Source organism: Hemicordylus capensis, chromosome 1 (genome assembly GCF_027244095.1).
Source record: "Hemicordylus capensis ecotype Gifberg chromosome 1, rHemCap1.1.pri, whole genome shotgun sequence".
Taxonomy (NCBI): Eukaryota; Metazoa; Chordata; class Lepidosauria; order Squamata; family Cordylidae; genus Hemicordylus; species Hemicordylus capensis.
The window spans coordinates 158,703,812-158,727,150 of NC_069657.1; the positions used below are offsets into that span (position 1 = coordinate 158,703,812).

General features: G+C 42.4%; 1 protein-coding gene across 41 annotated transcripts in view; it reads right to left on the reverse strand.

Annotated features, from left to right (window-relative positions):
* The window catches only part of CLASP1 (cytoplasmic linker associated protein 1), a 314,919-nt gene that overhangs the window by 187,202 nt on the left and 104,378 nt on the right, over nucleotides 1–23,339 (reverse strand). For 37 of the 41 annotated variants that reach the window (XM_053312677.1, XM_053312569.1, XM_053312671.1 and 34 more), the window contains 4 exons: nucleotides 20,038–20,129; nucleotides 19,865–19,940; nucleotides 9,066–9,163; nucleotides 7,786–7,853 (listed from right to left, as the gene is read on the reverse strand). In XM_053312677.1, coding sequence (XP_053168652.1) covers nucleotides 7,786–7,853; nucleotides 9,066–9,163; nucleotides 19,865–19,940; nucleotides 20,038–20,129 — 334 coding nt within the window. Of the gene's footprint in view, nucleotides 1–7,785; nucleotides 7,854–9,065; nucleotides 9,164–14,498; nucleotides 14,553–15,939; nucleotides 16,019–16,294; nucleotides 16,341–16,708; nucleotides 16,745–19,864; nucleotides 19,941–20,037; nucleotides 20,130–23,339 lie in introns of those variants that run through there. The other 4 variants (XM_053312608.1, XM_053312610.1, XM_053312619.1 and 1 more) reach the window with 4 other exon arrangements.

Sequence of the window (23,339 nt, forward strand, 5' to 3'; positions counted from 1 at the left end):
TTGCAAATTCCTTATGACAATATTAGAAGTATCAAATTCTATTCCACAAAGCTGGTGTTTAAAGATGGTTTATCTAACTCATAGATATAGAACAGCAGTTTTTGAATGACTCTTTTATATATTACCCTTGTTGATTTATTTAGAATTGTGAAAACTGTGGCAGACTTGCTTCCTAACTGGTTGATGTTGCAGGGCCAGGTTGGTGGTATTGCAGCAGAGTTCATTTGGGGCAGCTTTGTAGCCGCCATCCTCCTATATGCAAGCTGGGACTCAGTGGTAGTTTCCTACCTTACCTCTCTGAAAATTTTGTTCCAAGTAGGCCATAAGACAGACTGTCCATTTCACTGCACTCCAACCATGCAAAAAGGAAATCCTGTATTTCGTGCTGACTGTCAGTACAGGACATCAGTTAACACCCCTCATCTTACAAATGTTTTCTGTCCCTTATATCACACTGACCCAGACAACTTAGAGTATGCTGTAGGCCTATATGATTTGACTCCTTCCTTTCCTCCTTTGGCTATTTTGACAAAAGTCAATACCTGTCAAGCAAGCCAGCCATCCTGAGTGATCCATCCCAACTCCTGATTTAAGATCTACCATGTAGATTTGCAGGTGCATTTTACAAAGGATGCCAATCGCAATACATTTATAGACTCCACATACAAAGCACCAACACTGACATACCCATCCACAGGATTGCCAGAAATGGAATCAATACCAAGACATGTTGTGCCTTCCCATTCCTGATACAGGACCCACACTGTTTAACTCATTCATTCAACTTCTTGTCATGTTGAAACTGCAGTTCTAGACAATGCTATCAACTTAGCTGCAGTTGGGAAGGCAGCTGTTTCTGGATTTAGGAAGCATCACTGTGACCAAATCCCAAATGCCCTGTTGTAAACCTATACCTCGCTCACCTAATGGTAATTCTGCCTGTGTACTACTGGAAAAAATTTTTTTAAGTTACCATGATTAAATAATAGAACCCAGAAACACAACACTAGAATGCAAAGAAAAGCTGTTTACTTAGATATCTCCCCATGCACTTGGGTACTGGCCAGACAACCAGAAGAGTGAGGTACATAGCACCTTGACTGCATGACCACCACAGAGCACCACAACAGTAATACAAATCAGAGGGATTCAAGCAAACCTCTGCAAGGTAGACAAAATGTTGTGCCATCTAAGATATCCAACTATCATTCCTGAAATGGTTGGGGAAAGTGGTTTGTTCTTTTGCTTAGAACAATGGAGCTGGCAACAGAGGACTTAGGAACCCACCCCTATACAGATTTTTAAACAGTGAAGGAGTTTGATGTGTGCTTCACACTTTAACTGCATTGGGATCAGCTCCCTTGCAAGCTCCAGTACATGGAACAGGACTGGTTCCATGAAGCATTACTTCAAAAGCTTCCTCAATCTCAAAGCCAACTCCAGATCAATGCATCATACTATACCAATATGCCAAACTGGCTAGTCAGGCTTTTTTCCATGACGAAAATGTATTTTTAGGTACAACCACATCTGAGTAATTAAAAACGGCAGTTACAGAAAAATAATTAGCTTTCCCAAAGCCTGAAGCAGCTAAGGAAAAACATGCAATTTCTATTTCCCAAGATTGATTAATTATAAGAGAGAGAAGCATTAGGAAATGCTGAGAAATCCAACATGCAGCTTAACTCCATTTTCTGGCTCTGAAGGACTGAAAAGACCTTCTTGTAGCCTAGCAACTAACAGCATATCCACAAGACGAAATCCTCCTTTCCATTATATAAGTCAAACCCACTTCAAGAAACAACCCACCCCCAACAACGGGTGTTTTATTCATAACACTATTAAAGCTTAAAAACAAAGCCCCATGGATAAGAATCTTTAAGCTGGGATTTCTTAAGATCTATTTGGGGAAAATGCTGATGCACTGCAATTAAAAAACAAACAAAACCCTTCATACTTAAGAGAGTTGTTGGTTCATTTACTCCAAGCCCTCAGAATGGGTTACAAAATGGCTTTTTATAAATGTAGCCTCTTAGCAGCACAGTGACTTACACAAAGTCAACATATAAGGAGGGCAAGGACTGGTATCTAGCTTTCTTACATCCAGTCCTCTATTTTCCAGAAATATTTGTTCCAGCAATATACAGCCCTCAAATTCTAACCTGTTTGATATTGGTAATACTATAAGGAGGTTACTAGGTGCCCCTTATTTTAAAAGATGGACTATGCTTTTAAGTGCTGCTTCTGGGAAACGAAAACCACATAGAGCTATGCTGGCAGTTGGGTTCTAGCTGCTTTACTTTGGAAGCAGCTGTTGAAAACAAGGATCAGAAACAGTACCAAATATCACCGTCTTCCGGTTCAGATAAACACACCAAGCGCCATACTGACTAATGTTGTGTGCAGAGAAGAACGTTTCACCTACACAAGGCGGGAGGAGATGCAATTTTAAATCATGTCTCCTTTCTTCTGCTGCCCCCAAGTACGTCCCTGAGGGCTGGAGACCTTCAAGGATGTATTTTGAGGGGGCATCAGCTAAAGTACCCCCTCCTCCCTGCTTGCGTAAAATGTGCTTCTGCACACAGATGTGATATTAGTCAGTGTGTCTCCCATTACTATTTGTGGCAGAAATCTACATTATTATTTAACGTGGCAGAAGCCTACATTTTTGCTCCAGATAATGTCTACATTACTTAATAAGCATTGACCTTACATAGATCCGATTCAACTCAATTGGTACCACAGAAAAATAAAGTTCATTTTTGTCTTTCAGGAGAGCCCTTAAACCTATCTGTTCGGCCGGGCCTTCCAGGGTTTTTAAACTGTTTTTAAACTGTAAATGTTTGGCCTGGTTTTCCAGGGTTTTACAAACTGTTTTGTTTTAATAAGTTTTATGTTGTTCTTACAGTTTTTAATTTTAACAGTTAATTGATTTTAGTTTTATTTTAATGTAAACTGCCCTGAACCATTTTTGGAAGGGCAGTATAAAAATGAAATCTAACAAATTAACAAATTAAATGCCCTTCATATACAAAGAGGCAGTGAGTTATTGCAGAAGTAAGAGATAACCCATCTTCTCCTGCAATGATGGCCAAATGAAAGCTGCTACTATATATCGGTTTGTTTATTAGATTTTTATACAGCCTCACCCAGATAGCTCTAGGATGGTTCACAAATATAAAAACAGATAAAAACAAAAAGCAAGCAAATAAAACTAAAACCAGTTTAAAATCATTTCAGTACTCACTAAAGGCCAAGCTACAAAAATATGTTTTTAGGACTCTTTTAAAGGCTGCCATAGCTCTTAGGCCATAGGGAGAACATCCCAGAGCCCAGAAGCAGCTACAGAGAAGGCCCAATCCCAAGTTGCAACCAGGCAAGCTGGTGGTAGCCAGAGATGGAGCTCTCCTAATGACCTTAATGTGCAGTGAGGATCATACTCAACTATGAGAGTGATTATTCCTCAGCCACTCAACCCTTCAAGGCAACCTTCAATCTCCTGGGTGATTTTTGTCGGCTACTCTAATGAAAATGGAAGAAGGTGAAGATAAAAACACTCCAAATAACTATACAACATCACCACCTCCCCACTGTTTCCAGGAAAGTGGAAGATATCAGAATTGGCAGTGCCTTGCATGTTTCAAGTCACGAAATACCTTGTGTTTCAAGCCAGGTGGGCTTATGGTTGTCATGGAGGCCTGCAAGTTCTAAACAGACCCCCAAGAGCAACCACTGTGCCTGATGCCAAATGTATTTCTTCATTAAGCAAAAAACCCTATTTGCTACTTGATGTCAATCACAGCATTGAGAGATTTAGAAGTCAAGTTCAAACTACTTTGTAAAGCTCCTTCCTTTCTCTATGTTACCGCAAAGTACACTGGCTGACATCCTGGCTAAATTTACTAGAGATTGCCACTTAGAAATGTACTAGAAATTATCACCTAGAGATGCAAATATCAGGTGGTATATAAATATGATTAGATAGATAGATAGCGGTTTCCGGGCAAAATACAAAGTACTTGGCATAACTTATAAAGCCCTAAATGGCTTAGGCCCTGGGTATCTAAGAGAACGTCTTCTTCATTATGATCCCCACCGCCCACTGAGGTCATCCAGAGAGGTCCATCTCCAGTTGCCGCCAGCTCGGCTAGTGGCCACGCAAGGACAGGCTTTCTCGGTTGCTGCCCCGAGACTGTGGAATGCACTCCCTACTGAGATACGATCCTCCCCATCTCTGACAATTATTAGAAAGCATTAGAAAACCCACCTCTTCACTCAAGCTTTTTCTGTTCTTTAAATTTTTAAGGTTTTAATTCGTGGCTGATTTTTAATTTGTTAAATTTTAAGTTTTTGTATATATTTTAACTTGTTTTATACTATTGTAAACTGCCCAGAGATGAAAGTTGGGGCAGTGTACAAATGTGATAGATAGATAGATAGATAGATAGATAGATGAAATTCTATTGAAATTTAGCCAGTAATGCTACTGAGTAATTTCGTCAGAATGTCAGCCATTATAACACAAACAATGGTGGACATTAGTAACAACCACAAGGAACCTAGGATATTACAGCTTGAAAGACTAGGGTAATAATTATTTTCTAAGTTGTTACAACACATGCATTACAGACATCTAAAACATCAAACCAGAAACACCACCCAGTTTATCAGAAGGTACCCACTCTTCCTGATCCAGCATGAATATTCTTTCAGCTAATGGCTGCTTGCCCTCATCATCTATGAACTGTCCCATTAGACCAGAGCTGTTCAACTTTGGCCCTCCTGCAGATGTTGGCCTACAACTCCTATAATCCCCCACTATTGGCCACTGTAGTTGGGGATTATGGGAGCTGTATTATTTCGTTTCAAATGAAACAAATGGGCTAGCTTCCAATATCTGGTTAAACATGACCACTTCCCCTTATATGATGGGAGTGCGAAAGCAGACTTTACTCTTTTATTCCAAGGTTGGCTGAAAATTACATCACATGAAACAACAGTAACACTTTGCAGGACTCTCTGCCCCAACTAGAGATGAAGTAGTATTAGCACTAGTGTGTATGTATGTATATATGTATGAATGAATGTATGTATGTATTAAATTTATAAACTGCCCCATCCAGAGGCTCTGGGCGGTGTACTAGTATTAGTGAGTGTTTGTTACTTCCATTAAGAGCTATTAATCTCAGAATGCAAATTTAATTAGGATGCAATTCAAAAACCTCTTGATCCTAATCCAACCAGTCAGATGCATTTCTACATGCAAAGTATGTGCTCTGCCACAAAGTTAGTATCCTTCCCCAAGCATGCACATTGCCCTCATACTGCCAGCAAAGATTGGCAGCACATGAAAGCAAATGTGCAGGCACACCGTTCTCCGCCAGCCACCAGCAGTTAAGCTGAAAGGTAGCAAGCCTCCTGATTTCTTCCCTTCAAACAAAGGATTGTTTAAGTTGTGAAGGAGATAGTCGCATTTGCAGCTGAAAGAATGGGGAAAGGAGTTAACTGGAATGAAGGAAGCATGATTGGTCCCTTCGACCCCAATTGCCAACCCCAAGGATCATTTAAGCAGGAACAAGTTAGGGTGGAGTTAGGTTTAGGGGATACAAGCCTAATGGCAAATCTTCCCCAAAGCCAATTCCTTCTTCCACAAAGATGCCATTACATTTTCTTCACAGTTAGGAAACACAGCAGAATAATTTGATAGACAGGAAGGAGACAACACCAGAGTGAATGGGGAAAGGCTGGGCAAAGAAAGAAGGGAAACAAGTTGGGAGAGAAGGTGGTAAGTGGGCAAGGGTGATCCAATGCTCATAACAGAAATGGACAATTTAAAGGAGAAATAGTCCCTTCATGGTTTAAAAGATTATGGGGAGGGGAGGGGAACTGACCTAGGAGAACACATGTTCTCTGAGCCAAAGTCCCATGGGAGTCCAAGCACCTTGAGCTCAGAAGGATGTATTCACCACCTGAACCCAGACAAAGGCTAACCAGGGCAGAAAAGCTCATATATGCCTTTCAGCCCTCATCATGGGAGACACAGATATCCTTTGCTTGAGCTGGGTGCTCTCTGGCTCATAGAGAAGAAGCAGAGTGAGAAGCCTGTGTCAGCTACAGGGGGGCTGGGACAAGTGGGTGGGAGAGGAACAGTAATCCTGATCTCCTTTCCCTCTCCACAAATTTTTGCTGGAAGCACAGGGGCAGTGCACATGCTTGGGAAGGAAAATAGCTCTGTGGCAGAGCACATGCTTTGCATGCAGAAGGTCCCAGATTCAATCCCTCTCTAAAAACACAGAGAGCCATTGCCAGGCAGTGTAGACCATACTGAGCTAGATGGCCCAATGCTCTGACTCACTAAAACAGTTTTATGTGTTATAGGTGGGAATCCCAAACCAAGATTTGGTATGACCCCGCTTGTGTAATCTAATCCAAATAGGTGGTATGGGATCTGAAGTCTGTGGATCATACTTATCCTATTTCTACGATTCCTATTTCAGTTACCCCTGCTAACTGAGCAAAGAGACACCTTTTAAAGTGGTGATTCTCTTACACTTAGCGGGGGAGAGCAACTGACCCTATCCAACCCCAGCACAGTATCCCTCCAGTGGCTGTTGCTGGTATCTGCCTTACATTTTTTTTTAAAAGAATGTGAGCCCTTGGGGACCATCTTGTTTATGTATTATTTATTTACAGTATGTAAATCGCTTTGAGAACTTTGGTTGAAGAGCAGTATATAAATATTTGTAGCAGCACAGGAACATCCAATAGCAGCAACAAAACATCCAGAAACTCTCCTAATTGCCCTAACTGCTGGATGCTGCATCAAACATTACCTCTAGCCATGCCCTTTGGTTGCACAATGAAGCCATGAGCCATGCAATCAGATTCTAAATAAGGTAGCAAAACATGTTATGTATTTTATACTAAGCCACTCTCATCAACCAAAGCAAAGTCTCCAATGATTTTTAACATAATATTTCCTTAAGCAATAAAACAAGAACCTGATGCTACAGATTTACTGAAGCTAGGCAAATGTGAATCTGAGCTGCAGTCTGGATGAGATATCTTTGGAAACTCTATATATGAGCAAAATATAAAAATAATAAACATCTATTAAAAATAAATATATATCATTTGGACACAAAACAATGCATGACTTCAATACAGAGCCTCTCTCTATTGTTAAAATATAGTAGACCATCATCACATAAATGTTATTTTGCTCCCCACCATCACTGGTGAAGTGAATTAGAACATTTTTCCAAAACTGGTTCAAGAACAAATTCTAAGTGTTATTTCACTTGTACTAACAAACCATTAATGACAAAGCCTTGAGTAATCATATTCCTTTCTCCCTTCACCCTTGTATGTTTCATTTAATTAGTTATGTTCTGCTTTTGGATGAACCACAGTTTGCCATTACATCTGAACTGGCAAACTACAGTTTGCACTTGCCCTGTAAATTAGGTGTGTAAACTAGGGTTTGATTCAAACTTCCAATCCTGGTTTATAGGGCAAGTGCAAATCATAGTTTGCCAGTTTGGATGCCACAGCAAACTACTGTTCACCACAAAGCAAGTAATAATTAATTAAGGAAAGCACATGAGGCCAAAGGGAGGAAGAAGTGTGTGAATACAGGTTTTGTCCCTGTAGCACCAAACCATAGTTTTGTGTTATGTATGAACCAACTCCATACATCAATGATAGAAAATTGAGAACAAACTTCATTTCTAAGAGAGTTCTCATCTTATTGAAAGCAATAAGTATAACCGCATTTCTACTTACCACCTGATCCCTGGATCATGTTTCCTGATTTCTGGACCTCATCAAATTTTGTAAAAATTATGTTCAACCTAGTTCAAAAGGGAGAAGGGAAAAAAAACTGAACAGTCAACACTTCAAAATCTTGAACTGAGAATACAGACTTAAGCACAGTATTTGCTTTGGCAACTCAGTGAAATTTTGCCATTATTTTAATCATAAAATTTGCCATTACATCCAAACTGGCAAACTATGATATGTACTTGACTTATAAATGAAGATTAGCATATGCCAATGGTAAAAAGATAAACCCTTCAAATTTTATTGCACTGATCAAATAGAAGTTATAGTGACCAGTCTCCTCCCCACCCTCACTTAACAGGAAGTGAACTCGTCTTGACTGACAGGCTGGTGAACTCCAGGGCTCAATGAATCAGTACACCAGGTGGGTGGGACCTAGAGAATTGTTGCTGGGATTTCTGGGAAGAAGAAAGGAAGTTGGGGGGGATGTGCAGAAAGACTTAGTGAGGAGCATGGAGTTGTGCTCCTTCAGGGCAGAAGCCAGCATAGAGGTTTCTCTCACAGAGTAACTCTGAAGATCCTTGGGAAACAGGATTTCAGGAAACTTGATTCTCATCAGAAGTTTTGGAGAATTTTCAAGGAAAGGGGGAAGCCAAGGCTTTTGGCTTCAGGAACCCAGCTTAGGGAACAGTTTTTGCAGTTAAACTTTGCATCAGGAAATTTATTTTGATTTGTCTGTTTCCACTACCCACAATCTGCTACAGAAGTACTGTATTAATTAGAAGGGGAGGGGGGAGAAATAAGCTTTTAATGAATGCTACATCTCAAACCTGCATACAAAATGTATTAAATCATTACGGAAGAAGTTTATTGCATAACCTTAATCTTAGCTTTCAATTATTAAAATAGCAGCTTCCTAATCTTTATGTCAACACAGAAAAACAAGTTGATAATGTGTCCAAATACGCTGTGTTTTTTAATCTCATATTAAAGCCCACATCATAATGTGGTCTTAAATTCACAGTGTAATTTTAAACTGGTTTACTTAGATTCACTGATCTACAGCCTAAATCAGCATATACAATGTACAGATTACACTGTTGATGCAATAAAACAGCCAAGAGACATTATGAAACTAAGATAATTCAGATTTGCTTCAGGTTTTGAACACTAGGAATTAGCCCGGGTACTACTACCCTGAGGAGCAATGTAAACTTCTTTTAAAATGTATCAATTTCAGTAGCAGAAGAAACAGAAGTGGATGAGAGAAACTCTTCACTCACCGAGACTGTGGCAATCCTTTTTTACTTAGATCGGCCCTTACACGTTCACCTACATGTCTGTAGATTTCTACTAGGCTATTTATTGCTGCATCACGAACCTAATCATAAAGAAAAATAATGGAGAACATAAGGTTGCTTACCTATAACGGGTTCTTCTAGTGGTCATCTGTGATGTCACACCATTGGGCTCTTCGTGCAAACATAGACAGCAGTTTGGGAACCTTCTAAAGCTGTAGACCTGCTGTTAAGTTTTGGCAATAACTCCTCCCCCTTCTACTGTGCTCCCACCTTTCCTCCTCAGTTTGGGTGTCTGCTGGTCTAAAGAGACTTCAGCAGGGAGGAAGGGTGTGTGTGTGTGAGATCACAGATGGCCACTAGAAGAACCCAAGTTACAGGAAAGTAACCTGGCATTCTTCTTCATGGTCTCTGTGATTCACATCATTGGGCTTCTTGTACTCACCAGGCGGAGAGAGCACTAGAAAATCAGTTTCAGTACAGCTCTGCCAAATTCAGTATCTTGTCTTGCTTTGACATCCAGGGCTTTAGGATCTTGCTTCAGGGGCTAGCCCCAAGGCCCACAACCATGTATGCCTGAGGAGGGCTACAGATGTTCCCAGAGAATGTGCTGCTGAGTGAAACTGTTTTGCCTTTCTGTAGGCTTCTTTCTGGAGAGCATGCACTTACTCCTTATGTTCCTGGGGAAATAATATCCAGATACAGAGACAATTTTCCCAAGAGGAAATGTGTATATTTGGCTATGCAGGCTTGATAGTTTGCCCTCTTTAATTGGAATGATGAGGTGGAGTATACGTGGTGGCCATTAGAATCCAGCCCTTCTTATCAATGGGGACCAAAAGGAGTGGTGGAAGGTGCAAGACTGAGCCCCTTCAACCACAATAGAGTGGTGTAATATGTTTCTGTAGGAACATGCAGTTATCTCGTTATACCCGATAGAGGGTTTCCACTCTCCTTGAGATGGGTTGTGTTGATCAAAGTTTCTCCCAAAAGGAACGGGCAATGTCCAGGAGAACAAAGGGAGGACCACCAGGGTGGGTGCATCAGACTCAATAAGGCCAAATATGGGGTTGTCTTTGGGCTGGGATTGCTGTTTAACCTGCAAGTCCAAAGATTTAGCCATACATGCAACATATTCTGAGTAAGAGCAGAGCTCTTCTGATGGGAATCCCGGTTTAGCATCTGGGATGTTGTCTAAAGGAGATGAGTTCAAACCCTCATCCAAAGTTTCAGAATCTGAATGAGAAGCATCAGATTCTGCTTCTTCTTGTTACTGTGGCTGTGGCAGAACTGTTTCAGGCCTCCTCCGCCTCCTCCTCCGTGGTGGCTTCAGATAAGCCCAGATTCTTTTAAATGGATTGAGCCAGATTTTGTGAGGTAGAAGACCACCAAAGTCAGCTGGTCTACAGCTTTAGAAGGTTCCCAAACTGCTATCTACATTTGCACGAAGAGCCCAATGGTGTGAGTCACAGCTACCATGAAGAAAAGGTTAGTTTTACATATACAATAAAATAAGCCCCTAAAGGGAAAAAACCAATAGCAGTGCTATAATAGCTCCCATGGCTTACTGCCAAAGCCAAATGTTTAATCCAAAGTTGCTTGGTAGGACAGGCTGCATTGGTTAGTTTATGGCTGTTGCTGTAGTTTCTATTACTCTGGAAAACTATTCTCCATTCCCAAATACTGTGACCTAGTAATGTGACATTGTGCTATTGAAACAGCATGGAACAGTATATTTCTTAATTTTTTCATCTTGAAAGACACGTACAATTTATTCTGAGTACGTCAGGAAATGTTTGCACAGAAAATATAACTGTGCTCTGCCTACAACATACAAGGAAGGGATTGATCAGCCACCATACAAAGCCATTTTATTTTCACCAGAATAATATAATGACTGCACAGAAAGGACCATTCAATGAAGTTTAAAGCATGGCTCAAGCCCATGTACTTGACTAGGGCTGCAACGATTAATTAATCTTAGTCAATTAATTGTATGGGATATTAGTTGATCAGTCAACTAAATCTGCACAAAACTGTATGTGAATAAACAATAGTTCTGATGGTTTCAGATCAGGGCTGCACAACTTTGGTGCTCCAGTTGTTTTTGGACTACAACTCCCATCATCCCAAGCCACAATGGACAACAGAGGGCTCCTTTAGCACCCTGACGTAGATGGGAGTCTGGTGCATCACTTACATAGGAACATAGGAAACTGCCATATACTGAGTCAGACCTTAAGTCAGACTTAAGGCAGGAGTTCTCAAGCTGTGTTACTGTGACCCCCTAAGGTAATATATAAAGTTACATGACTCACTGCCCTCCCACCCCCATGATTAAAGCTACTGGCTGACATCTTGACTGTTGAAGCATAGATCAGAAACATGTCACTGAAAGTAATGTGTTTAGACTCCAGCAGAGCACTTCCTCACAAACGCCACAGCGGCATTTTCCATTGCTGAAATCAGGACCTGGGTCTTCCACAGATACCACAATGCATTGTGGGAGCAGTGGAGAGGCAGCCCTTAGTACAAGGGCAAGCTCTGGTAAGTATTTGCTCTCATGCACAAAAGTAGAAGAGTATCCACACTTTTTACGCATAGCAGACAAGTGTGGGGGCTAGTGTTTCGCTAATGACAGGAACACCCACACTTTGTTAATCAAGATGTCAGCCACTGATTAGGCAGAGATAAACATATTTATCTTTTCAATGAGAAGGATGAGCTCACTTGCTCCTACTTAGTTTTTGAAACCTGGGCTTCATGTTTGAGACTGTCAATCTAATTTTAGGCTACAAGTTATTGTCAACAGATATTTGCTTTTTACAGCAGAAACTGCTGAGAACTCTGATCCACTCAAGAAGGAATCGAGCAGACAGCTTTCATAGCTTTCTCACTTAATTCTTTGTACTCAGCTTGCACACTAATCCAAAACTCAGGAAGGGACATTGTAGAGAATATAAAAGCAAAAAGCTACTCCGGCTTCACCAAGGCACGTGGAGGTGGACAGGGAGCTGAAACACTCCTGGCTCCTCCACTGCTTACAAAGCCAAGGGCGGGCACAGCAATGGCACTTCTCTGGCCACTCTAGCACGTTAGGTTAGGGGAGCTCTAGCAAGCGCCTCCTGAGAGGGAACTCCCCCCTGGTCTGTCAGCCAAAGAAGTGCCACTGCTATGCCTCCCCTTGACTTTGGGAGCAACAGGGGAGCCAAGTGGTTGTTGGCTTATGTCTCCATCTGTCTCCTGTTGTCCCTGGCCATCTTCATACCTTGGAGATGTCAGGGAAGGCCACTACCCTCCTGACAGCTCCCTCCCGATTTCCAACCCCCTTTTAAATTGATACCCCAGGGGGTCCAAAGTCCTGATCTTCAGCTTGGAAACCCCTGACTTAAGGGTTAGGAACACAGGAAGCTGCCATATACTGAGTCAGACCATTGGTCTATCTAGCTCAGTACTGTCTACACAGACTGGCAGCAGCTTCTCCAAGGTTGCAGGCAGGAGTCTCTCTCAGCCCTATCTTGGAGATGCCAGGGAGGGAACTTGGAACCTTCTGCTCTTCCCAGAGCAGCTCCATCCCCTGAGGAGAATATCTTACAGTGTTCATATGTGGTCTCCCATTCAAATGCAACCAGGGCAGACCCTGCTTAGCTAGGGGGACAAGTCACACTTGCTGCCACAAGACCAGCTCTCCTCCACCAGCTCTTGGAGGCTGAGACGCTCTGTTATGCACTCAGTACTGCTGAAAAAACTAAACAAACCCACAAGACAGGTCCCAGCTTTTTCTGGTTGAAAGTTTAAAAAACACTGTATCAGAAAGCACAGCAAGTTATTATTTAGGGCATTGAAATATCCCTTCCCTTGCATTTTTACAAGCAAATAAGTCATAAAACCCTGTTTTGACACAGCACTTCCATCATTTCATCATACACATTCAAAGTGTGAACCCATCAATGTTCAGGCATATTCCTGTCTGCAACATCAGTAAAGTTCTGGAATTGTTCAGTGACAGCATTAATCTACCTATACTCCCTGTCCTAAGCCAAAGGGTTCATTCACCCATCGCACTTGAGTAGGGGGTTCCCAACCTTGGGTCCTCAGAAGCTGTTAGACTAGCCTGACACCACTTCCACAATGACAGCTGCTCCTTTTGGAGCCACTGAAGCTGGAGAATGGCTATAAGATGGCTAGGTACAGTCTGGTTCATTCTGAAGTTTCTCCAAACATTTTTGTATGCAGGATGGATGAGGCGGTGGGGGAAAAGATAAAAGCAAAAATAAACAAGACCCTAGATATTTCTTGAAGGTTCTACATACTATGTCTTGACTAAGCCTATCACCCAATTAAATAAATATTTGTACAAGTTAAATCCACATTTATTTGTGTATGAATGAAATTGTTTGGGCAGAAAAAAGCATGTAGTATTTGCTTTTAGGCCATATATGAATCAGAGTACCATCTTAAGAAGAGGCACTGCCCTCTGCCACCCCCGCCCACACGAACACACACACAGACACACAGACACACACACACACAACATATAGGAGGGAATGCTTCTTCTAAGATAATACCAGTCAATTGCAGTGTTTATAAAGTATTAGCATTAGAAATGATAAACAATTTGCTGGTCAATCAATCAATCAGGAACAGCTTTTTAGTCCACCAAAAGGTGTTTAACTGATTAATCAACCAATCAACTATGTAACTCTTTCAGCCCTAGCCATTCAAAAACATTCAGCTGATATAGAACAGCAATACAGGCAGTGTTGAGGGTGCGATCAAACCATGTGTGTCCTTAAAGACGACAACCTAAAAAGTAACATTCCATCCAATGAATGTTTCCCAACAGCATTCAGTCACACTTATGTATATTATTTCCCCACATGCCCCTGGCCTAGCTCCATATCACTGGCTGCTCTGAACAAGAAAATGACACAAGTATGACTGAACACTAATGGGAAGTGGGAGAGACATGACAAGTTCTGGACTAAAACATCTGAGAACAATCTGGTCACCCAGTAAAATCCCCAGTGAACTTTCCAGAGAAAGCATACTGGCTGGTGGCAGGCCAATATTGTAGAAGATCAATTTAAAAAGCAAGGATGTAGATTTGTATGTTGCCTTCCTCCGAGGAATTTAGAGTGGCATATACAGGTCTCCCTCATCCATTTCATCTTCAGAACAACCCTGTGGGATAGGTTAGGTTGAGAAGAGAGTGACTGTCCCAGGGCCACAGTAAGCTTTATAACTGAGTGAGGGTTTGAACCGGGTGCTCCCTGCTCCTACCACAACCCCTACAACAAACTGAGCCTGCTCTCACTACAGCTTCCTGGGCGTTAATCCAGGAATCTGTGGTCATCTGGGGAGCCAGGAGGCCTCCCAACCCAACAGCTCTGAACCTGAGTAGCCCAGATCCACTACCAGGTTAAAAGAGAGCCAGGAAGAAAACGCAGATGTTGTGCCTTCTTTTTTGGTTGTCTGTGCTGCTGCGAACTGCACCCAGGCAGCTGGCAGTCATGTTTACCATAGAGTCCTGTGGCTTGTGGGGCCAGGGAGAGGAGAACTGCTTCAGTACAGAAGGCTGCCTCTCCACTGCTCCCACAATGCATTGTGGTATATGTGGAGGCCCCAGGTCCTGATTTCAGCAATGGAAAATGCCTCTGTGGCATTCGTGAGGGCACATGAGTTGCAGAGCACAAAGGACACTCTGGTAATCTGGGAGGCATGAGGTGGGAGCATGACTTACCTCCAGCCCACCATGCTGGAGGTATGGTCATGAGAACGAGCCCACTGGCTCTCCAGTGATTAATTTTCTCCAACTACCAGCACAAAATCCAGTAGATTTGCCAAAACCCCGAGAGTCCAAAATTTAACTAAGGAAGTTTCTAATGGTTACAGAAAGCAGCTTTTAAAACAAATCTACCAACAAAGGTCAACTAGAGAAAACCAAGAGACTAGAAAAAATCTAGACTTCCTCAATATTATAAGACTGATTATGGGTTACTACCACCTTAAGTGGCACAGTGAGAAAATGCTTGACTAACCAGCAGAAGGTTGCTGGTTCAAATCCCCGCTGGAATGTTTCCCAGACTATGGAAAACACCTATATCGGGCAGCAGAGATATAGGAAGATGCTGAAAGGCATCATCTCATACTGTGAGGGAGGAAGCAATGGTAAACCCCTCCTGTATTCTACCAAAGAAAACCACAGGGCTCTGTGGGCGCCAGGAGTCAAAATCGACTTGATGGCACACTTTACCTTTACTTCTTCCAAAAGGGAGAAAATGTTCAAGTAATTTAAATAAGGAGGTCAAGGTGAAGGCAGAGACAAAGGCAAAGTAAAGGTAGTCTGTTACATGAAACAGCAGCTGCAGTGCTATTTTGTTCCTGCAGCTAGTGAGCAAATCTATACAGAGGCCAGGTGGTAAGTATCTTGCATCCTGCTCTACAGTGTTGTTGTGAAGAGAGGGGCTTCCTCACTGGTCTATCAGGTTTTCCTCACAATCCCTGCTTTGGCTAGAGCTTAGTGGCAGCACACAGGCCGAATCTCTGCCTGACATCTTCCCACATACAGGACCTTCTGCAAACTTAAGTCCAAACACAGAAGCATCTATTTCCTTCCTTCCTCCCTCATTCTGAAAGTTCTTCTTTAATTTCTGAAGAAAAGTTCTGCATAACTCAAGAGCTAGTGTGCTGCACTGTAAAAATTATTTGGTCTGAATGAAAGTATTATTTTAGTAACCTTGGGAATTTTTGTTATAATATGGGTACCTGATTTTGCTTAGCACTGACTGAACACTTTCAGGAGGAATAACTCAAATTTAAAAGCAGATCAAAATCCACTCAAGGATTACATACATACCCTATATCCCTTCCTCACAACAGTGTAAACTTTTCGACACCATCCTCTGTTCTATGTTGTTTCTTTAAGGTCAAATCAACATCCATTTCACCAGCTTTCCGAATTACACCTCTCCCCACCCCTACCCCCATCCCAAAACAGTTCTTCTACACTGTCCCTCTTTTTCCTGCAGGCCCAGCATGGCTTTTTCTATCGCCGTGGTAACTACGCATACAGGACAAGACTGTGATGCAAGATTACGGATACTCTTCCAACTTGCTGTGAAACCCCAAGACAGCTGGAGGAATTTAGTGAATGGAGGGGCGGACTATGTATGCTGAAGGGCACTTCTAGCACCTCACCCTAAATAACTCACCTATGTCTTTTCAACTGTCGCTCTGTCCAAGAGCACAACTGCTTCACTGGCAAGGTTCTGGAACCTGGACTCCTACGTAACTGGCCTTAAGCATTCTACCAACTTCTGATGGAGACAGAGAACACAAGCCTCCAGTTTCACAGGACAATCTTACATGACACGTAGCAAATCAGTTTATCTAGCACTGGGATTCACAACCTGTGGCGCTCCAGATGTTGCTGAACAACAACTCCCATCATCCCCAGCCACAAGAAACTGTAGCTGGGGATGATGGGAGTTGTAGTTCATCAACATCTGGAGCATCACAGGTTGGAACCCTTGATCTAGTGTATGCCAGAAAGGCAGCTCTTGGGGCTCACTGTACTAGAAAAAGAGGAGGCATCATTTCAAATTCTGGGATAGGATACAGCTTACATGCAAGTTACTAGAAGCCATGGGTACTAGTGTTTTCCTTGTACAACCCAATGTCATAGCTTGCAAGCACACTGGCATTCCCTCTTGTTTGCTTCTCTCCAAAGATGACTGTGCAGGTATGTGGGGATTTGCCCTCTGCTCATCAAAATGTTGCATCTGTAATAAACCCACATTAAAGAGATTTGAACACCAATTTAAGAACGTGTATTTATTACACTTCTGTCCAACTCTTCCTTTAGGAAGCTCAAAGCAGCTTATAGAGAGCGTGCAGTGATCCAACAGTGGTATCAGTCCACACTTCCTTAACTTTACCAGTGCTATGGGATTAGATGCTCCCAGATCATGCCACGCTTAGCAAATAAACAGCCTCAGTATATATTAGCCACAACTAAGTTCCACTGAAAGCAACAATGGGGCTTAGCTTCCATGATTTTTCCTGGATTCTACCAAGCACACAGACTGATGGCTGAGGAAGGAGTCAAAACCAACAGAGGAAATAAAGAAGTCCACTTTGCTGACTTTTGATTGTATGTCTAAACCTAATGGGAATCCCTAGCTTAGACCAGTAAAAGCATGGTACAGCATATCGTTTTAGGCTACCATAGGATGGGGATGCTGAAGACATGCTTTCAGCCTTGCAAATCAATTTGGATTCAAAAATTTACATCTCTTCCCCACCCTGCTTCTTCCTATTCATCCACAATGTATCCTTTATTCTTCCTTCCAAGTAAAGTAAAGGAGTGTTACAACACTGAAGAAAACCTTTCCTTCCCACCGGCTAACCAGAGGATGAAACAAAGTACAGTAGCATGTAAGGAGTCCAAGTGAAACACAGTTTGTAGGGAGGTGCGGGAAGGAGAAGATCCTCCATGAAACCAAGTATGGCTTCGTGGAGAAAATGATCATCACGAGGAAATAATGCTGAGCTTAAGGAAGCTAAACCCAAAACACCACCTTGAGTAATTACATGGAGTTGAACTCAAGAGGATTACTCTAATTTTCATAATTCTCTCAACTTTTCTGAGTAAATCCTTTATCAAAATCACACCACACTTGATAGAGTAACTCTGCAGTACAGCCAGCTCTAGGTATGAGGGGGCCCGCAAACGACTTCCACGGACTCTCTCCTGCATTGGTTAGCACCCCGCTAAGGTTTGTGGTGGGGTTCACCTTGGTACTGTAGAGAGTGTTCCTTTCCCAGCACCACAGGAAGCAGCGTGAGGGTTCATCATCACCACCCCACCTTTGGCAAAGGAGTGCAAATTCTCTCCTCCCATCTGCCTCTTCCAGAAACAAGAGCTTTCCCTCAGGCCCACACATTAATCACAGTGCTGAGTGCAATTAATAACACCATTGCCACTATTTCCTACAACACAATAAATGTGTTACTACTGGAAGACAAGACATGAAGCGCTGATGAAACTTATCTTTAGTATTATCTGTCAGCTTTCACTAAAAGCACTGAAATATGTTAAATACTATAAAGTATTCAGAGAAAGCAGAACAGTTTTAAAATGACCTGCTATTAGAAAACAAAGGATTTCCCCTCTTAAAGCCAACCACAACTTTAATTCAGAGAGGAACCAATTTAAACCAAGAATCTTTTCTGTTCTAAGAGATTCAACCAGTAGAGGGCAATACTGATCCACAATACACTCACAACAGCTTTAATGGTATAACTTGATAAGAAAACAGGCAGCAGTAAGAGACAAATAATGTCTTGACAGATCATGCAGTCCCATCCCCTTTGGCAAAGGCTAGCTATAATCCCTGCCCAAATGTATTACATTGATAGAACACTGATTTAATCTCAGCCAAGTGGTTTATTTCTTACAATATATGAATCTGAATAGATATTATACCTTAATTTTCTGGCAGTGTCAATAAAGATCACTTCGGGAAATGTTTTATTGACTTATGTGGGATTTAGGCTTAGAAGGGCTAAGAGGAACTCATTTGCACACATACTCATTGCTCATACCCAGAAAAGCAAGAGTAGTCCATCCATCATTGAAATAGTATCTGTGGACAAAGCTTCTCAGCAGCCTTCATACAGAAGGGTTCTGTGAAACATGAAAGCTTGCATACTCTTATCAGTAAGAGCTGGTTGCATAAAACAGTATCTGCTTATGTTTTATTTCTCTATGAAATTCAGTAAGGCATAGAAGCTTGCCCATTACAGTCAAGAAAATCAGTTCAACATAAGCAGACGAGTAAATATTCCTCAATTCCACCACAACATGGAATTTGATACTGGATATAGTATTCACCATCCCAAGAATCGTTGCTTTCTTCCACCACAAACCAGTTAGGAGGTCCAGCATTTGGCCCAGTTCAGCAGCAGGGTGTGTGTGTGTGTGTGTGTGTGTGTGTGTGTGTGTGTGTGTGTGTGTCTGTGTGTGACCTTTAAGGAGCTGGGAGAGTGCGCTTATCCCCCACCTCGCTGCATTTTCCCTGCTGGAGCCAAAATTGCAGGCATGGGGAGGCAACATACCTCCTTGCTGCCCCAGTCAGTGTCAAACCGGAAGTGTTAAACCGGCAAGGAGGTACGCTGCTGCCCCACACCAGCAATTTTGGCAGCAGCGTCAGCACGGGAAATGCAGGTTGGAGTGTACCCACCCAGCGCTTTAAGGGTAAATACCCCCTGCTGCCGCTGAACCACCCAACGGAGAGTTTGTGCACATCCCTTGTTTTTAGCCCTAAAGGAAAAGAAGATAGGTTTGGACATATGTGAACAATGCCTGCTGGAATCTCAGAGACCAAACTTAGGGTTTAAACAGGGCTTCAAGAGGTCAGGACAACATTTCCATGCCATGAAGGGTTGCCTTGTTACTTCCCATTACTAGCAGGACCAGAATAAATTATGCAAATCAAAATGTATGCAAGTTAATCTGCATAGTTTACAGTTAAATCCTCACTGAAATCAATTCAATACTCAGTCATACAATCAATTTAAGACTGAGGCCTTAACATCAGTACAAAAGCAGATATCACCATGCTCCAGATTCAACAAACGAGAAACTTCAAAGCTTGCAATTTATGTTTTTCAGCCAAATTTATTGCATTTAGATGTATTTATAGGAGCCTTCCTGTCAATCATGGGCATCCCTCTCCCAGAGATAAATATTTAATGAAAGTGTTTCACTGAGGACTCACCTGGCTGTTTGGATCTCCAAGTAAGTTACATATATGTGGCACAATCTTGCTCAGAGTTAAACTCTGAGCTCCAGATCTAAAAAGACAGAAGGGAGAGGGGATGTGTACTGAGTATTTTAAAAACTTTCTGCACACAGATATTCAACAAAAATGTGCTATGAGCCCCAACTTACGCATTGAGCGTTGCAATAAGGCAGAGGCAAATCCCTTCTCTCGTCCGGAAATTCTTGTGTTTGAATCCTCCCAAAATCCTGTCCCATACATACTGCCACAGAGAGACAAGAAAATAAGAGACTAATCTAGACAAGCTGAAGTTTTACATCTCTTGATCCTAAATACTCTATGCTAATCTATGGTAACGAGTAATATGAGGATACAATTTCATATGCCAAAGGCTATTAGTATACTATTATGTATGGATTCTATGAATTCATATTCGTACTTCTATGGCAAAATCATAATTAGTAGATGCTAGCTGTGTCTGAAGCAGGCTCTTCTTCCTAGCATCATCTTCATTTCCTAGGAAGAACACCTTACAAGACACATGATGCTCTATGGCTTACACCACAAAGGGGCAAATTGCTAGGTTGCTATAACAAAGCAATCTCTGGCTTGCATGGCTTGGCATTATGTATGAATGCAGCCAATGGAAAATAGTGGTGCTTCTCCTAACTCTGCATCCCTCATTTTCTTGAAAGTTCTAAGCTTGTAGCACAGTTCTATTCATTCTTGTTCAAAAGTTAGTCTCACAGAGTTCAATGGGGCTTACTCCCTAGTAAGTGTGCGTAGGATTTCACCCTTAGTATCAGAGAACAATTGTAGGGAGAGCTCTCTTAATGTTACATAGATACTTATTTTAAGACTTTTCATTACCCAAGGATGATGAAGGGTCAAGGGTCAAGGTTCTTTAAAATAATACATAGGTTTCAGTCTATTCCTTAGCTGCATTCAGATTTTGTAAAGAATCCCAATTCTAACTCCTCTGTTAACTTCAGTGTTAGCTATTCCTGATGATGTGAATAAGCTGTTTGGAATGGTACGGCCTACCACCTCTCTCTTGACCCTTCTCCGACATGGCTTATACTATCTGGCAAGGGGGTTGTTGTAAAAGGCCTGGTAGGAGGACAGGATGCCTTCCTGTCTTAATAAAGCAATCATTAGACCTCTTCTGAAGAAGCCTGCATTGGATCCCTCAAAACTAAGCAACTATAGGCCTGTCTCCAACCTTCCATTGTTGGGCAAGCGAATTGAGAGAGTGCTTAGCTCCAGGCAGTCCTGGAGAAAACTGATTATCTATTATTTATTTATAGTTATTTATTTATTTATCAAATTTATACCCCGCCCAAACTTACATCTCTGGGCGGCCAACAACAAATAAAACACATATAAAATTCAACATAAAACACATATATAAAGTTAAAACAATACAATAATTTAAAAACCATAAAATTAAACTAACAGTATTTTTTACTAAAAACCTGAGAAAGCTTGGGTAAAAAAACAGGTTTTCAAATGTTTTTTAAAAATAGCCAGAGATGGGGAGGATCGTAACTCAGCAGGGAGCACATTCCACAATCTTGGGGCAGCAGCCGAGAAGGCCCGTCTCTGTGTGACCACCAAACGAGTTGGCGGTAGCTGCAGACAGACCTCCTCAGACGACCTCAATGGGCGGTGGAGTTCATAGCAAAGAAGACGCTCTCTTAAATACCCAGGACCTAAGCCATTTAGGGCTTTATAAGTTATAACTAGCACTTTGTATTTTGCCCAGAAACCTATAGGCAGCCAGTGTAATTCCATCAGCAAAGGAGTAATGTGGTGACTCCGAGACGACCCGGAGACCAACCTGGCTGCCGCATTCTGAACCAACTGAAGTTTCCGAACTACGTACAAAGGCAGCTCCATGTAGAGCGCATTACAGAAGTCAAGTCTGGAGGTTACCAACAAATGTACCACCGTTTTGAGGTCACTGATCTCGAGAAACGGGCACAGCTGGCGTATCAGCCGGAGCCGATAGAAAGCACCCCTGGCCACCGCATCAACCTGAGAAACCAAGGAGAGGTGTGGATCCAGAAGCACTCCCAGACTGTGGACCTGTTCCTTCTGGGGAAGTGTGACCCCATCCAGAACAGGTAGATCAAAATAGTCTCTGGAGTTCTGACCCCGCACAATAAGTACCTCCGTCTTATCTGGATTCAACTTCAGTTTATTCTTCCTCAAGCAGCCCATTACTGCTTCCAGGCAGGCATTTAGGGAACATAGGAAACTGCCATATACTGAGTCAGAACATTGGTCTATCTAGCTCAGTATTGTCTTCACAGACTGGCAGCAGCTTCTCCAAGGTTGCAGGCAGGAATCTCTCTCAGCCCTATCTTGGAGAAGCCAGGGAGCAAACTTGAAACCTTCTGCTCTTCTCAGAGCGGCTTCATCCCCTGAGGGGAATATCTTGCAGTGCTCACACATCAAGTCTCCCATTCAGATGCAACCAGGGCAGACCCTGCTTAGCTATGGGGACAAGTCATGCTTGCTACCACAAGACCAGCTCTCCTCTCCTAGACCAGATCTCCTCTCCTAGCCTAGGGAGGATATGCCATCACCTGAAGAGGTTGACAAGGAGAAGTAGATCTGGGTGTCATCAGCATACTGATAACACCCAGCTCCAAATCCCCTGATGATCTCTCCCAGCGGTTTCATGTAGATGTTAAAAAGCATTGGAGAAAGTATGGAGCCTTGAGGGACACCATACTTAAGCTCAGATTTTGAAGAGCAACAACCTCCAATCGACACCATCTGGAACCTATCTGAGAGGTAGGAGTGGAACCACTGTAAAACAGTGCCTCCCACCCCCAACCCCTTCAGACAGTCCAGAAGGATACTATGGTTGATAGTATCGAAAGCCGCCGAGAGGTCCAAAAGGACCAACACAGTCACACTTCCTCTGTCAATTCCCAATTGGAGATCACCCATCAGGCCGACCAAGGCAGTCTCCACCCCATAGCCTGCCTGAAAACCAGTCTGAAATGGGTCTAAATAATCAGTTTCCTCCAAGACCGCCTGGAGCTGAGAGGCCAATTACCTTGCCCAGCCACGGGAGGTTGGCTCAACTCTGAGGGAGTTGAGCCAATTGCTCAACTCTGAGGGATCGAATGCAGGCTTCTTTAGAAGAGGTCTAATAATTGCCTCCTTAAGACAAGGAGGCATCTTGCCCTCCTTCAGAGAAGCATTTATGATTTCTACTAGGCCGCCTACAACAGCCTCCCTGATAGATAGAATAAGCCATGTTGGACAAGAGTCAAGAGAGCAAGTGGTAGGCCTCACCGATCCAAGCAGCTTGTCCACATCCTCAGGAGTCACAAACTGAAATTGATCTAGTCGAATGGCATAAGAGGAGTTGTTGGACACCTCCAGTTCAGACATCAAATTAATTGTGGAGTCTCCATCTAGGTCAGCCCAAATCCGAGAGATTTTGTCTGCGAAA